Source organism: Polypterus senegalus, chromosome 12 (assembly GCF_016835505.1).
Source record: "Polypterus senegalus isolate Bchr_013 chromosome 12, ASM1683550v1, whole genome shotgun sequence".
Lineage (NCBI taxonomy): Eukaryota > Metazoa > Chordata > Cladistia > Polypteriformes > Polypteridae > Polypterus > Polypterus senegalus.
The window spans coordinates 96,342,300-96,359,044 of record NC_053165.1 but is presented as its reverse complement, the minus strand read 5'-3'; the positions used below and the strand labels follow the sequence as shown (position 1 = coordinate 96,359,044).

General features: G+C 37.8%; 1 protein-coding gene across 3 annotated transcripts in view; it reads right to left on the bottom strand.

The window, feature by feature from the left end:
* LOC120541399 (cytosolic carboxypeptidase 4) overlaps positions 1 to 16,745 on the bottom strand; it is a 917,845-nt gene that overhangs the window by 430,504 nt on the left and 470,596 nt on the right. For all 3 annotated transcript variants that reach the window (XM_039772988.1, XM_039772990.1, XM_039772989.1), the window contains one exon: positions 14,181 to 14,334. In XM_039772988.1, the coding sequence (XP_039628922.1) occupies positions 14,181 to 14,334 (154 nt within the window). The remainder of the gene's footprint in view (positions 1 to 14,180; positions 14,335 to 16,745) is intronic.

Below are 16,745 nucleotides of genomic sequence, written 5' to 3'. Positions count from 1 at the left end.
CCTCCCTCCGTTGAGTCTGCATGTTCTCCCCGTGTCTGTGTTGGTTTTCTCCTGGTACTCCGGTTTCCTCCCACAGTCCAAAGACATGCAGTTTAGGTGCATTGGCGATTGTCCCTAGTGTGTGCTTGGTGTGTGGGTGTGTGTGTGTGCCCTGCGGTGGGCTGTCACCCTGCCCGGGGTTTGTTTCCTGCCTTTCACCCTGTGTTGGCGGGGTTTGGTTCCAACAGACCCCCGTGACCCTGTAGTTAGGATATAGCAGGTTGGATAATGGATGGATGGAAGGTATGTGGTAAGAATAAGGGGAGTTTACAGAAGATGTCAGAAGTAGCAGTGACAGTGAACAAAACATTGAATAGGTCAGTTTATGCTACTTCTGAATAACTTACCCAGTTTTGAAGCTCTTAAGAAATCATAAGTGAGCAAATTTCTTAAACCATTCGCTTCAATATGTAAATGAATCTTCCCAGGCAGTGCAGCAAGTTACTATATTGAGCTTTGTTTTTTCACAGCTAAAACAGTTGTATAATTATTGCAAGCTTATTTTTTCTTTTGTTTTAATGATTAAGTAAAGCTTTCTTAGATCTCATTTTTCTGATTTGTAAAACAGTGTTGGTCCCTTATGGGGGTGGGTTGGTGGTGGGGTAGGGATGAAGCCACTGCTTGAAGTGAGCACTGTCATTTTTTTTTAGTGTATACCAACAGTGTTTTCAAGTGAAGCCAATTCACTTGAATTCAATTTGGCGCCCCCCCCCCCTTTAATCTTGCTGCCCAAGTCTCCCCACCCCACAGACCCCACCGACCACTCTTCAATGTTGGAAGGATGGAATGAAGTGTGTCACAATGCTCAAAGCTACCTCCACATTCTTCACATTCTGTTATATGTTATATATAACATAGCAGCAATTATGTATATATCCATTTCAAGTACTTTCATTTTAACTTTTTGAAATAAGTGAATTAATAAGTGAATTGATGATCCTGATTTTTTCACTGAACTGATCTGGATGACTAGAATGCCCACCATTGGCATTCACATCATTAACAGGCTAGGCGAGAGTCTGGCCATGCGCAATATAGCTAATGCTGTTGCTTTGATTGTTGGCATTTGAATTCTTCCATCAGCTCTATGCTAGAACAATGAAGTCACCAGTCTGCTCTATGGCAGGGTATATGAAGACGAGTACACCATTTCACGCTGCAATTTTTTTCAAAGCACCCACATGAATGTGTACTTTTTCCTGTTAAAAACAGAAATTTCTACCCAGATTTCTCTCCCTTAAATAAAAAGGCTGCCTGTTTATATTATGCCATGCGCAAGCACACGCAAAGCATTAACACACATAAATCCCACCAAAGATCTTTAGATAACTTCACTAATGGTACCAGTGAATGATCGCTGAATCACATAATGGAAACAAATGAAAAAAGCCAACATATTTCTAATATGCAAAAATTTACCAAAATAATGTGAAATAGATTTAACATAACCAGAACCTGGCACAGTGGCTTAGTTACACATTGAATGTGCAACCCTTCTTTGTTTGAAATTATTATTGTTGTTGAGATTAAATTTAATACAAATTATTTGTGATGCTTAATCCACTAAGTAATACGCAACAATAATTTTGAAAGTTGCTTAACCCAAATCAGAGTCAATGGGGACCAAGCCAATTTGTCAATAGCATGTTTCTTTAGCTGAGCCATTATGGGCTAAATTAAAGGGTTCAGAGAAGGGGATGCCAGGAGAAACCAAGATGGTCAGGTATGTCTCTACTTGCTTCACATCTCAAACGTTGACCTGAATGAGAATCACCAATCTTGGTTTGACTCGGCCCATCAATACACCCTCACACACGACCACAGAAGTGTTGTACCCAATGCACCCACCAACTTTTGAATTCTCGACCTCATTAAAAGAGATATTCTCCTTTAGGAGTGTGGCCTTTTTTACATTGCTCTGGCATTGCTGATTTTCACCTTGACAAGGCAGGGACTAATTCCAAGTACGTTGTCATTTCATCCCATGGTCTGCACTCAGAGGGCCAATTTAGAATTCCCAGAAAACCAAACATGTAAAGCCTTAGAGATGTGGATGGAAAACCCACAGAGACCTTTGAAGAACATGTAAGCGTTTAACAGATAAACTTCCAGTATTTGAAACCAGGATGCTGCATCTGTACGGTAGTAGTGCTAATCATTACAATAATGCGTTGTAGCAGTGTTATTGTGGGGAGAACTTCACTTCCCGACAGGCCAAGGGGGTTACCCACATAGAATGACGGGAACGCTGGGGACGAAAGAGGTCAGTGGGAAAGCTGAAAGGGAGGCCTGACGGAGCAAAAAGAGATCAGTGTTTTGTGTATCCTGTCTAACGTATCGTCTAAAAAGTCAATTGTGCCCTGGATCATTTCACATTAGATGAATGGACTGTCTCGTGCCTGCCTGTCGTGTTATAGTGGTGGATTAATTGTTGTGTGTCTTCAAAAGGAGTGCTCCTGCAAATCTCATCCCTCGCCATTCAGGACTACCGGTAGGACTGTTTCACTCATTTTCTACGGAAGCTGTTCTCGGGATTCGCATCTTCACACCATATCATTTCACCTGCTTTTGCTGTATTGGACTGTATAAAGACGTTTTCTTGAGTGTTTATTGTGGTTTGTTTGTGTTTATTGTACATTTCCATAAGGCGACTGGGGTGGGATTATAATTGGCATGTAGTTATATTTAGTTTATTAGTGTTTAATACATTTTTTAATTGTTTTATTACCTTGTTTTTAGTCTCTGCTTGTGAATGTGTGCAGGTCGGGCCAAGGCTGGGTGCATCCATGGAATCTCCACCAAAAAAAATAAATAAATCACTGTCTCGTCGACGGTGTGAATCTTAGTGGCACCGGACCACTACACCATTGCCCCAATATACTAAATACATACAGTAAAGAGACATAGAACTAAACACAATTAGAAACCTCACATCATTATCCAGGTAGTTTTGTGTCATTAAGTGATGAATTAAATGTTGTGTGGTATTTCTTTCATAGTAACAGTTTAAATTATTCTGATCTGATGGCTACAAGACAATTTATGCGAAGGAACAGCTGTTAAATCTCTCAAATGCTCAGTGCTGGTTGTTTTTTTGTTTTATTTATTTATTTATTTCTCCCTGATTTGTAGAGGTGCAGTTCATTCATTATCTGCAGTCAATTGTTGAAGACCTTTGCTCTGTTATTAATAAGTTATCAGGATCCGAATTATGTTTAATGCTTTTATGATTTAAACAACCAAAAGTTAAAAAATTGATTTAATTAGTGTATTTAATTAAACTGGGTCACAAAACACTCCAGGATTATTTTATTTTCAAGATTTTTTATTAGGATTAAATTAGAACTGTAACATAATTAAATGTGGGGCAAATGTTTTCTGCTCTTGAGCTTTTCTGCTTTCTGCTCTGTTAATTGCTTCTTGGCCCTAGTGTCTTAACTTAGTGACCTGCAAATGTTAGTGTAGTTTTAGGACCTTTGAAACACAAGAATCCAAAGCTATTAATAATCTACAGTGTAGTTTTACATAGGTAAAAATTTGCAAAGTACATAAAAACATGCAGAATGTTTAGACAACATTAACTTTATACTTATCTATTTTTTAGGTTAAACCATGTGAAGATTCTCTTCCTCCCTTGCCATCAGCAAACATAATGACCAATGAATATATGGGAACCCAATGAACATGTTAGAGTTACCAGTTGACATAATTAATGTCAAGGTTCCAATCACTGGTGTTTGATCACAGAGAAAAGATATGACTGAGTCACCAAGGACTATGCATGTTAGCCTAAGCCAGAGCTGTATTTTGTGGTCAATGGCGAGGAAGCTCTGCCCCACAGAATACGATTTGTTTGGTGGAGTTAATGTCATGCACGAGCAAGCATTAATAGACAGACGTGGACCAAGAAACAAGATTGTTTTAAGACCCTTTATTCATCAGAATGTCATGAAAATGGCACTTTATGTCACAACTTCAATTACCATGTATAAATAAGCATAAGTCTACAATACTAGCCAATGTCTCAGTTCGTTTACTACATTTGAAAAGTAGATGATAAAACAAGGCCTTGGTAACCAAATTGTGCAAACTTGAGAATATACATTTATTAACTATATTCACATTTGTTCACTACTATCAAAAATTCCGAAGTAATAGCTCATCACACTGGCAAGGGTTTTGTTATCATCAGAAATTGTACATTATGTAAACCATATTATTAATATTACATGGTTTATTTTGTAAACATGCCTACAGTACATTTATTGGCACATCCCTTCCAAGCAGTAACAGAATTAACATGGTAATTCCACAGAAAAGTGCCACATGCAAAATTCAGAAAAAATGAATAAGGTGCAAAAACTGCTCTTGAAATTTCAGATTTCAGTTCTTGCAGTAAACACCCACTGCCTAATATTGTGCTGGTCCTCCTGGTGCTGCCAAAACAGATTATTCCATTATTTTAATTATGGATCTCTGCTGGAAAAAGACAGAACTCCACTTCTGAAGGAATAAAAATATTTGCAAGCCTGACTCATTTTTTTTCCTATTTTCGCCTGGACAATAAAGGGTGTCCTTTGCAGCCCCAGCTGTTTATTTTTGTTCCTTATATTTTTTTTTTATACGTAGAGGAAAAGAGGAAGGCCTAAGAGAAGGTTTATGGATGTGGTGAGAAGGACATGCAGGTGATGGGTGTAACAGAGTAAGAAGAAAACGATGTTCCACAGTGGCCAAAAGAAGAAGATATATATATAACCTAATATTGTGTTGGTCAGCCTCATGCCAACAAAAAACTGTGATCTGTTGAGGAATAGATCTCTAAAAGGTGTCCTGTGGCACCTGGCACCAGGATGTTAACAGCAGATCCTTTAAAGTCTGTAGGTTGAAATGTGGGGCCTTCATGAATCTGACCTGTTTTCCACCATGTCTCACTGATGTTCAATCGGATTGAGATCTGGGGAAATTTAGATGCCAAATCAACACCTTCAACTGTTTGTCATGTTTTTCAAATTATTCCTGGACAATTTTTGCAGTGTGGTAGGGGGCATTATACTGCTGAAAGAGGCAGTTACCATGAGGGAATACCACTGTTATGAATGGGTGTATGAGGTCTGAAACAATCTTTAGGTGGGTGGTACATGTCAAAGTAACATCCCCATGAATACTAGGACCAAAGAACATTATTCAGAGCATCACACTGCTTTTTTCCCATATACTGTGTATTCTGCTGACATCTCTTCCCCGGGTAAAGACCCTGCCATCCACATGATCTAAAAGAAAACATGATTCATCAGACCAGGCCACCTTCTTCCATTGCTCCATGGTCCAGTTCTGAGGCTCACATGCCCATTGTAGGCTATTTCAGAGATAGATAGGAGTTAGCATGGGCACTCTCTTCAGGCTACACAGACTGTGATTTACACCTTTACACCTTTCTCTCATGTCCACTACTATGTTTTTCAGCAATTTATGCTATGGTAGCTGTTCTGTGGGAATGGAATAGATAGGCTAGCCTATGCTCCCCATGTGCAGCAATCAGGCGCCCATGACCTTGCGGTTCACCAGTGGACCACTTTTCGTGGATATTAACCACTGCATACCGAGAACACCCCACAAGACACGCTGTTTTAGAGAGTCGCCTAACCATCAAAATTTGGCCCTTGTCTGATTCGCTCAGACACTTGTGCTTGCTCATTTTTCCTTCTTCCCACACATTACCTTTCAGAACTGACTGTTCACCTGCTGCCCAACATATCAGAAGTGATTTAAAAATAATAAAAATGGTTCCTCATTTTTCTACGAACAATGACATTCAAGCCCCATCACTAAATTAGAATATTTAGGCTCCACATTCGCATACACAGTCTGGGGTATAAAAAAAAGCAAAACTGCTGGGCATAGAGGTCCAGTCTCTCAGTCAGAGATGGACTTACAGCACATAACAAAAAGCAATATTTTTCTAGATAAGTAATGACATTCAGAATATGATGGAGAATTGGAGAAAAATTGCTTAAGAAGAGAAAGTTGTTACAAACATTGTAATAGTATGTTAAATTACTCAAGGAAGCTTATTATTATTTTGCATAAAATCTGGAGGACTGTACCCAACTGGCCTTTAATGCAAAAATGGTTTAAAGCAAGTGAATGCATTCTGGAAAGACTTGTTCCCATAGAGTTCATATGGTTGTCCTTCTACTGTTCCAATATTCTCATACAATTCTGCAGTTGAGATTGGTAAAGCTACATGTGTCTTTGTGTGACCCGCTAAACAGAAATACCTTACCGAGAGTCTCTTCCTTTGTGCATTCACAGCATCGAGAATTCCATTTAGTTCATCTAAATTCTTGTATAGTACTCTGTGCTCAAAATACACAGTCTTACAATTATAATTTAGTAACTCTGAAATATAAAGTGTTTAGAATTTACATACATTAAAATGCACATGCAGATAAAAATGTAATGGAAAAATGAATCTTGGTGTTTAAATATAAAGATAATCATTCCAATATAAATTTCCATTAGTTTAAAAAATGAAAAATGGCCTGTTGACAGTGAAGATGATCGAAGCAGACTACAGTTAACATTATTACTGGAAAAATATATCTCTGTGGTGAGTGGGCAAACTCGCTGTTTTGCTCACCTAGGAGAAATGTTTGCCTTCCCCCTCCCAGGCATTCTATAATATCACTCACAAATGCTGCAATCCACAAGTGTATGAACTGAAGGGCTGAGTCTGTGACCATTGAATCCTAAGATTTCCAGTGCCTATGATCTCTCAGTGGCCCTCATGCCAGAGCAGCATATGACGAAGAGGACTATACTAGAAGAAGTCTGATAAATGTTCATAATGATAGGGATGTTGTTTGTTTCTCAACAAACAATTAATAACCGTAAATGCAATATTAACACAATCATCTGATTTAATAAGGGAATACCAAATGTTCTTCACAACCAATAAGTAGGGTTGAGAGAGCGGCATAAGGAGGTTCAACAATGAAATAACAGGTCCTTGTAGCCAAAAACACAAAGCAGGGAAATGTTAATCGCACCGGCCATGGACCACAGTGCGTGATGTGAAAATCCAAGCATATCTCTTCAGTTCTGATGTCACTACATTGGTTACCTGTGTCATTTACAATTGACTTTAAAATACTGCTTATAGTTTACAAAGCCTTAAATCATCTCGCTCCATCCTATATTTCAGATGGTCTTTCACCTTACATTCCAAACCGTAACCTCAAATCTTCAAATGAGGGTCTGCTTATAATCCTAAGAGCTAAACATAAAAGAAGTGGTGAGGCGGCCTTCTGCTGTTATGCACCTGAAATCTGGAATAGCTTACCGATAGAAATTTGCCAGTGAAGCACTTTAAAAAACTGCTAAAAGCTCATTATTTTAACATGGCTTTCCCATAGCTTCATTTTTGTTCAATCCTGATACTCTGTGTATGCATTTAATTATTAATGTCATTCCTGGTGGCTCCATAAGCCGTACTAGCCCCTACTTTCTGTTCTGTTCTTTTTCCGGTTTTCTGTGGTGGCGATTTGCACCACCACCACCACCACCTGATCAAAGCACCATGCATTCCCTACATTGATGGATTAAAGGCCATAAGTCCACATGAACGTCATCATCAAGTTCTTCCATGTGAACCCTGAATACAATGAAGACTGATTATGAGGTCATTTATGTTAAGTAGAGGAGGCTGGCTGGTGTCATGGCCTAGGAACCCCTGCAGATTTTATTTCTTTCTCCAGCTGTCTGGAGTTTTTTTTGTTTTTTTCTGTCCTCCCTGGCCATCGGAACTTACTTTTATTTTACGTTAATTAGTATTCCCTAATTCTATATTCTAATTTGTGTCTTTTTATTCTTTCTTCATTATGTAAAGCACTTTGAGCTACATCATTTGTATGAAAATGTGTTATATAAATAAATGTTGTTGTTTATGAAGATCCACCAGGAGGCAGTGTTTCCTGGGGCAGCCTGTTTGGACAGGATTAGCAATACAGTAGCATCACTACACATTTTAACTAATAACCTGCAATTCTTCTTGACGTGGACATGCGCCAGTAATTGATTAGTAAGACATTAAAGATCACTTTCTTTTCATGTGTACTGAACATGGAGGAGGGGTAGTGTGTATAGGGTTTTGAAGTTAAGCTTTTATTTTTCTAAACTGTTAATGTGTGAAGAGGGACCATCAAACAAGGACACTGTCTCACTGTTAGTAAAGGTTCTCGCTTTGTTTGTTGTGGGCATGTTATAGTGTACAAAGCTTGCTTAGTTATTAAAAATGAATTACATTCAATTTCTCTCTGTTGTCACAATCATGTGTGTGAGTTTTATCTTTGCCAAGCACTTTTTGGGAAGTCCATTTATCTCGGATTCTGGTGGCATTCTGGTATATGTCTAATTACTACCCATGGTCATTTGAATATAGCACAGATGCTACTCACAATGCTATGTTAATTTATTTCTCTATCCATTTCAATTCCTGCTTTTAATCGGACAGCACTGTTAGTAGATGCAGCCTGTTTAAGCAGAATTGACTGTATGGTAACCTCACCACAAATTTCAACTGGAAAATTTTAACTCCTCATGAATCCTGGTCCTGCTGAGACAAAATAAATAGCAATTTATGTAAACTGGGAAATCACTTTTTTTCTGCCACAGCCTGCTGTATACCTCCTGCTTAGTTTCTACTAAATCGCATAAAGCAGCCAGCTCTCCTTAATAATAATCATCAGTACGAACAGCGGAAAGCTGTTGCAGCCTGGAGCAGAGGCCCATTGATGGTCTGCTCACAGATTAAGCCTCTGTAATAAGGTGAACAGGCTCCAGAAGTGACAGAAACTGGTGATCTACTTTTCTGCTTTTTTTTTTTCTACACAGTCCCCAGGGGGACTGTTCAGGAGTATTGAGTTCCCAACATGGGAGAAATTATGCTCAGACCGACCAAAAAAAAAAAAAATCTGAGTGGTCAATATTAATTGTACAAAGAAAAAGTGCTAGAGGCGTTAGGGTGCAATCACTTATACTGCCTCATCCAGACAAAGAGTGTGTTAGTCATCCCGGTATATGCAGTGTGCTTTGGCTCATCTGTTACCTTGTTACTCCATACTGTCTCAGTTATTAGATAAACTGCTTTATGAGTGCAGGAATAATTGATTATTTTAAAATCGCTGAGGCTCAATAAAATGCATGAATACATTCTTAAGATGATAGTTTTATTTAAGGCTTTCATTGCTCCTTCTTCAAACTCTTTAGTTAACTTTCTTATTGTATTTCTCTCTTACATATGTTATTTGGTGAAAAGGTTTTTCTTAAAATATGTACTTGATATACTGAGTACTGATTTTTTTTTTTACATTTAACAAAGTAAAATAAATCATTTGTTTAAAATTTAAAAGGTGCTAACTTTTCTTCTGTATTACTGCACATATTCCGGCTTTGTTACGGTAGGGCACACTATTGAAGAGTCAAAAGCACGCTGCATCTTTAAAACACTGTCTACTTGATATTAATGTGACAGTCACAGCATGATTTATACTTCAGCATTATACTGATTATGTAGAATTTAGACAAATTTTTAATAAGGACTTAAAATCCTTGAGAAGGACAGTCATCCAATCTTGAGTTTATTAGTGTCAGAAAAGGCTTCACAAGCTAGTGACTCTAAATTGGATTAAGTATGGAAATAAATTGGGGGGATGATGGATTCTAAATCCCCACAACACAGAGTTGGATTAGGCAGGTTTGAAAATATTTGGATGATTCTATATTTATAAAGTTAATATAATTGATCAAAATTTGCAAAAAGATGTTTATGCATTTTGAATACATTCAAAACATGCTGGTATGAGGGAAACAGAAAAACAATCCATGAATAAAATACAGCGGGGAAAATAAATATTGAACGTGTCAATGTTTTTCTCATTAAATATGTTTCTAATGGGCCTACTGACATTTTTTCTGAATGTTCCAGTGAGCACCGCTGGGGTCCATAATCCGAAAGTGGAACGAACATCATTTCACCACAAATCGGCAAAGACCAGGTGCCCCTTGCAAGATTTCTGACACAGGAGTCAAAAGAATAATCAGAAGAGTTGTCAATGAGCCAAAGACCACTTGCAGAGAGCTTCAGAAAGACCTGGAATTGTTGTTTCAAAGAAAACAATAAGTAATGCACTTAACGCAAGCTCACAGCGCAAGGCTCCACTGCTGAAGAAAAAGCATGTTGAAGCTCATTTAAAGTTTGCTGCACAACATTTGGACAAGCCAATGAAATACTGGGAGAACAGAGTCTGGTCAGATGAGAGTAAAATTGAACTCTTTGGATGTCATTGCACACACCATGTATGGAGGAGAAATGGCATTGCACATCACCTCAAAAACACCATACCAACAGTGAAGTTTGGAGGTGGTAACATCATGGTGTGGGGCTGGAGAAATGTATCAGGACATTCTTGATAAGAATCTGCTGCCATCTATCAGGATGCTGAAGATGAAACAACGGTGGACATTTCAGAAAGACAATGATCCTAAACACACAGCCAAGGAAACTCTCAATTGGTTTCAGAGAAAGAACATAAAACTGCTAGAATGACCCAGTCAATCACTCGACTTGAATCCAATTGAAAATCTATGGAAACTACTGAAGATCAGAGTTCATGGAAGAGACTCCTGGAACCCTCAAGATTTGAAGACAGTTTGTGTGGAAGAATGGGCCAAAATGAATGTATGTGACTCATTTCTCCATACAGTAGGCATCTTGAAGCCGTCATTACCAACAAAGGCTTTCTACTGAGTATTAAATAAATTTCAGTAAGCGTGTTCAGTGCTTATTCCCTGTGTTATTCCACATTATTACAAATAACTTAATTTGTGGACTTATTTGTTTTGATTTCTTTGTATATAAGATTACTTGGGTCTTTATTGATATCTGGTGAAAATGTCATGTCTATAGCCCCATTATAAATATATTTACTGAGAAAAATGTTGATACATTCAATACTTATTTTCCCGCTGTATATCATAAAGAATATATGTTATGTGTCGTTTTTACTATGCTTTTTTGCATTTCTTTTTTATAAAGAGCCCTCCCCAAGTCTCCTTCTCCAGATGTTTATGGCTGTCCCCTAATATCACACACAATAGTATATGGAGCAGGAGTGCAATGGTAAGCTGCTACCCCCAAAGCTCTAAGGCACTATATTCAATGTCTGGCCCAGTCACAACTCTTGACAGGGAGTCTACATATTCTCCTTGTGACAGCAAGGTCTTTATACGGGCTCTCTAGTTTTCTCCCACATCCCAAAGGTGTACATGGTATTTTAATTGGTCACTCTAAATTAGCTCAATATGAATATGCTGAATGTGTGCCACCCTTGGGCTTGATTCTTAACTTATGCTCAATGCTGCCATGATAGGCTTCAATCCTAAACTGAAACAGGCGTGTTTAGAAACTGGATGGTCAGGAGCTCATGTAACACATTGAAAAAAACAGAAAAGAGAAACAGATCACTGGTTCTACAGAGTTACTACTACAGCAACTGAAGGGGATGTCTACAGCAATGCTCAAAATGATTAAATAAATAAATGTTATGAGAAAGTTCATTGTTCATAAATTTAGTTTTGGTAAGTTTAACTTGATTGTATGGAATGTTACATGCTTTAAATAAATTCAATAAAAGTAAAAAAAAAAAAAATGAAATACTGTACAGCTTTTCCTGCAACCTCAAAATGAAATATCCATTGTCACACACATGCGCATGGGGGCAGCTAAAGGGTCTGAATAAAAGTAATTCCATGCCAGACCAGGGGGTGGTGAAGTGCACTAACTCTTTCTCTCACTTCATTGCAGACCAGTTACAGGAAATTCCGCCTGGCCCTAATGACGCAACTTCTGGTTCCGGGCCCAATAACATCACTTCCTGTTTAAGCCCTACTAATGACATCACATTTGGTCTCGGACCCAGTGGTGTCACTTCCGGTTCTGTCCCTACTGATGATGTCACTTAACCCCCAAGGGACACCACTTGGGGTTCTGGCCCCAATGATGACATCACTTCCTCTGCTCTCCTATAATCTTTGTGCCAGCAAATCAGTTCTGTTTTGAACTCAAACCTGTACACAAATGTACACCATTGAAACCTATTTTGCAGCCAGGAAACAATATACAGGTGGCTACCCCAAACCTTTTTATAGCTCTTGTCAGTTCTTGTGACACCATATTCATTTTAATAAAGATTTTTGTTTGGTTTTGCCTTCTCAATTTAGCACATGACTTTTAAAATGTTTAAGCATAGTTCTTTTTTAATTTACATTCATTTTGTGATCAGATCATTAAATACGACAATTAAAATTTGTCAGATTTAAAACTCGGATGTAGTTTTTGAAGCCAGCAATCCAAACAATAAGGACCTTAAAGCATTGATTCCTAACATAGCTCCTCAACAGCAAAACAAGTAAGGTGCAGCCACAAGCATCAACAACCAAAGGCTTGAACACCAGAGAACGTGATAAAGACAATGGAGAAGTACTGATTAGCCTCAGAGTTGCAAACTGTTCTATGCCTCAGCTGGACGTTGAATCGAACATTGGCCAAGCTCAGCTGGAAAGATATTTTCAGGAAGAGGAACAAATAGACTGAAGGAACTCCAAATGTTCTCCAATCATTTAGCAATGAGGCATCTCCAGTGTGGCTGAGGCCAACAGTGTTATTGAGTGTACATCTGGATTAAACCTTCATGGCTGATAAATTCCCCCAGAAATTTTGAAGGCATTAGACAAAAGCGGTTGAATGCAAATGTAGCTAATACAGCTCAACAACACTGCATGGAATGGTGAGACAATCTCTTTCTTTTGAGAAACTAAAATAGTGATCCCCAGTTTTGAGAAGTTACCCTTGCAAATTCTATACCATGACACTACGGGACCTCAGACTTGAGATGAGCCGTGTCAGTTCTGTTTAGGCACTAAGCAGTTATCCAGCACTTTTCAGCATATGAATATATAAATATTTGTAGGAGTGCACTATTATCATCGATCTCGGCAGATTCCGAGAAGGAACGTGCTTACTCTGTTCTCTGAACTCTCATAACTATGGCATGCCAGTGTCCATAATGCAAACTATCTAACCAACTTTATGTGAACAATGGGAACTACATTTGCATTTTTCAGACCAAGTTGTAATCGGTTACTGAGCTGGATGAGACTTGGTTTAACATTTCCATTTCCAAATTTGATGCACTGCTTCCATTCATCTGATAATGAAAAAAACAAGACGGTGAAAAAGCAGTTGGTTTTGTGCTCCAGTTAAGTTTCTGTTAATGAAGAGAGAGCAGAGATTTTAGAAGAAATATCACACTAAACTAACTTGAGCTAAATTCCAATGTAATGTATTTGCTTTTAATTTACACTTTTTCTATTTTTACAAATATTTTATCTACTATACATAGTATATTATATGGTATAGTATATGGATTTTGTTTCATTATAAGAATTGAATGCAGCATGCACAGTTTCTTCATAGATATGTGTACAGCTACCTTGTGGAATTGTGTCTTTTGTAGGAGGTGCACAGATTATGTTGAATGAATGACCAGGATGAGTTGCTTTCATAAAACAATGAGGCAACATTTTTAAAGAAGTGATTTCATTAAACTAATAAAAGACACAAACCCTGGTGCCTTCCTAAACAGTAACATTGCTTGCCTTTAAAATGCGCTCATGATATAGGAGTTTGGATTAGACACTCAAAGCAAGTCCTCTAGTTCTTATAGATGCTGCTTCTCCAACTACAATTAAACCAGATGAAATGGTTTGGGCAGCCGATACACGTCCATGGGAGGGTTCGCTTTCAGTTGTAATTAATATTTCCTATAAAGTGAAGGCCCCAAAGCAGACCCACACCTTTTGAAAGAATTAAGATTTCTCATTCTGTAAACGCCTATGGGCACCGTAACAAAATCTGGAGAATATCAGTGAAGAAGAAGAAGTGTTGTGTTCTCTACTGAGCGTGTTTCTACCATTACCCGCAGAAGGAAAAGCAGACTTGAACCATACGGAAACAAAATAATTGTGAATATGATTTAAAATTATCAACAGACATTTAAGTTATTTTTAGAATTATTACTTACGAAACTGCTGCACATTATTCCAGTTCTGTGACCGGGGACAGGCAGTGATGGTAATGACTGGACAGGGATTTCCATTTAGTGTGTTGCACAAGGTTTGGTGCCTGAAGAATACCATCTCAGGATCCAGCGACTGTTTTAAAAGCTGAAGTTGCGTCTAGAGAATAAAAAACAACTTTGTAATTTTTTCTAATGCAAGAAGCAAGTGCTCAACAGAAATGTATTAAACAACTGAAAATAAAAAAAAAATAAAATCTTGTTAACATAATTTCATCATGTTAGAAAGGAAAACCATCTTTATATATAATAGGCAACCGTGGCTGGCTATTTGTCTGTCCAGCATTTTTAATCACCTGTAGCTTGCAAACCGTTTGACCTATTGGCCTGAAATTTGGTACACATATACTACGTGCCATTCTCATTCCCTGCCACCTTTGCCATCACGTCCCTTACCTCTGCATATCTTAAATCATTCTTGAGGCAGATTGAAGAGTTAAGTGCCAACTTAAGTGAAAAATGAAAGAAAACATACTAAATACTTGCAACACAAACACTGACTTAATCAGTTTTAACGCAAAGAAATGCCGATGAAAGAAGAGAAGGAGTGTGCCACTAGGGTGATGAAAAGAAGAGCTGCTCAGGAAGCAGCAAGTGCATCAACCTCTGAGCAAACTAATGGTGAACGTACAAAGAAAGAGGATGAAAACTATAAATGAAGTGAATTTACTGCAAGTTATTGTACAGTGCGCTGCTAATGGTTTTACAGTAAATAAACATCAGTCCAGGTACATCCTGGGCTCAAAGCATTACTTTTTGATTACTGGAATAATTTGGAAGCTGTAGTAATTGAGGTTTAATGATTTGGTGAACCAGAATGTGCCTTGTTTTTATCTCCCTGCAGTCTGTTTTCATGGTGAACTTTGTGTGCGTGTAAAGGGGTGTAACATCTGCCTCTCAGCAACAGAGGGCAGACAAGTTTGTAGCCATAGACACTAAAAGCAAAGAAAATTACAGATGGCCACACCATAATACAAGGGTCTGCATTTCATTAAATAATATTAGTTAATGAACAGTTTTTTAATATACTGTTCCAATAGCAAGCACCGTTCTAAAACAATTTCCATATCTTTATGTTATCTTTATTGCAATTGGTGCAGTAACTTGCCTAAGGTCATGTAGCGAACCAGAAATATATATATATATATTAGCAAAATACCCACGCTTCGCAGCGGAGAAGTAGTGTGTTAAAGAAGTAATGAAAAAGCAAAGGAAACATCTTGAAAATAACGTAACATGATCGTCAATGTTTTGTCACTGTTATGAGTGTTGCTGTCATATATATATATATATATATATATATATATATATATATATATACATATATATACACACATACACACACACATTATATATACAGTATATATATATCTATATCTAGATATATATACTGTATATATATATACACATACATACTGTACATACATACACACACACACATATTTTTATATATATATATATATATATATATATATATATATATATATATATATATATATATATATCTAACTATATCTATCTATATATCTATCTATATATATATCTAGGAAAATATGCCAATAATTATTTGTTAAGGATCTCTTTGTATACCACATTGTCAGTTCGGCCCTCCGGTTGTAATATGACCAAGCTGTGCGCTGAGCTTACTCTTGAGCATGTAACTTACAGTTGGCCATATGAACAGTAATCTTGTCTCAAATCTCACAGCTTGGATTGCTGCTGTCATAATCGGTTTGAGTTTCATGGTTTGTTTCAATTACGACAGTATTTGCAGGACTTGTGTTGAAGAGACATTCGGCATCTGTCAAACATTGTAAGCATACAACCGGTTTCATCAATAACTTCACATTCAGCTTTTGAGAGTTTAAACATTCATAAACATCAAAGTGTCCACTACTGAAATCGTCACCTGTGAATCTAAGATGTTTAAGAGGCATTGGCGGTTGTCCAAAGGTGTAAAATATTTGGCCATTTCGGTACACTTGAAAGCGACAACCGAACAATTCAGCGATAGCCATCAACTCACATGCAGAACCATAGGTGAAGGGCTTAAGCATTTCACTCTTCTAGTGCTCCTGTGTAGTATAATTATCTCCTGTACGTCATCAGTCCACACCTTGAACCTGTCCCAGTCATTCAATACATAAGACACAATGTTCCTCCGGATATCAAGAGTGAGTCTGATATGGCTGTGCAATATGTAACAAAGAGAATGGAAAAGGTAGGTGGTATCTCGGTGAGTGACTCGGTAAGTGACAGTTCTTTGATCGATGGTGATCACCTCGATAGACATGTTAATGGGGGTACGGTTGGAATGATAAAGGAAATGGGTACCTGAACAATGTAAAGTAAGTCTAAAATACCTACACAATAACTATAATCATAATAAATGAACAATAAAACAGCGGAGAAGCCGTGGATTAAATAAAAAGGCTGTAGCTATCAGCAGGGAGACATGAATCCCGTGGCAAAGCAAGGAAGGGAATGTAGAGACCGGAGCGACGGATGGCC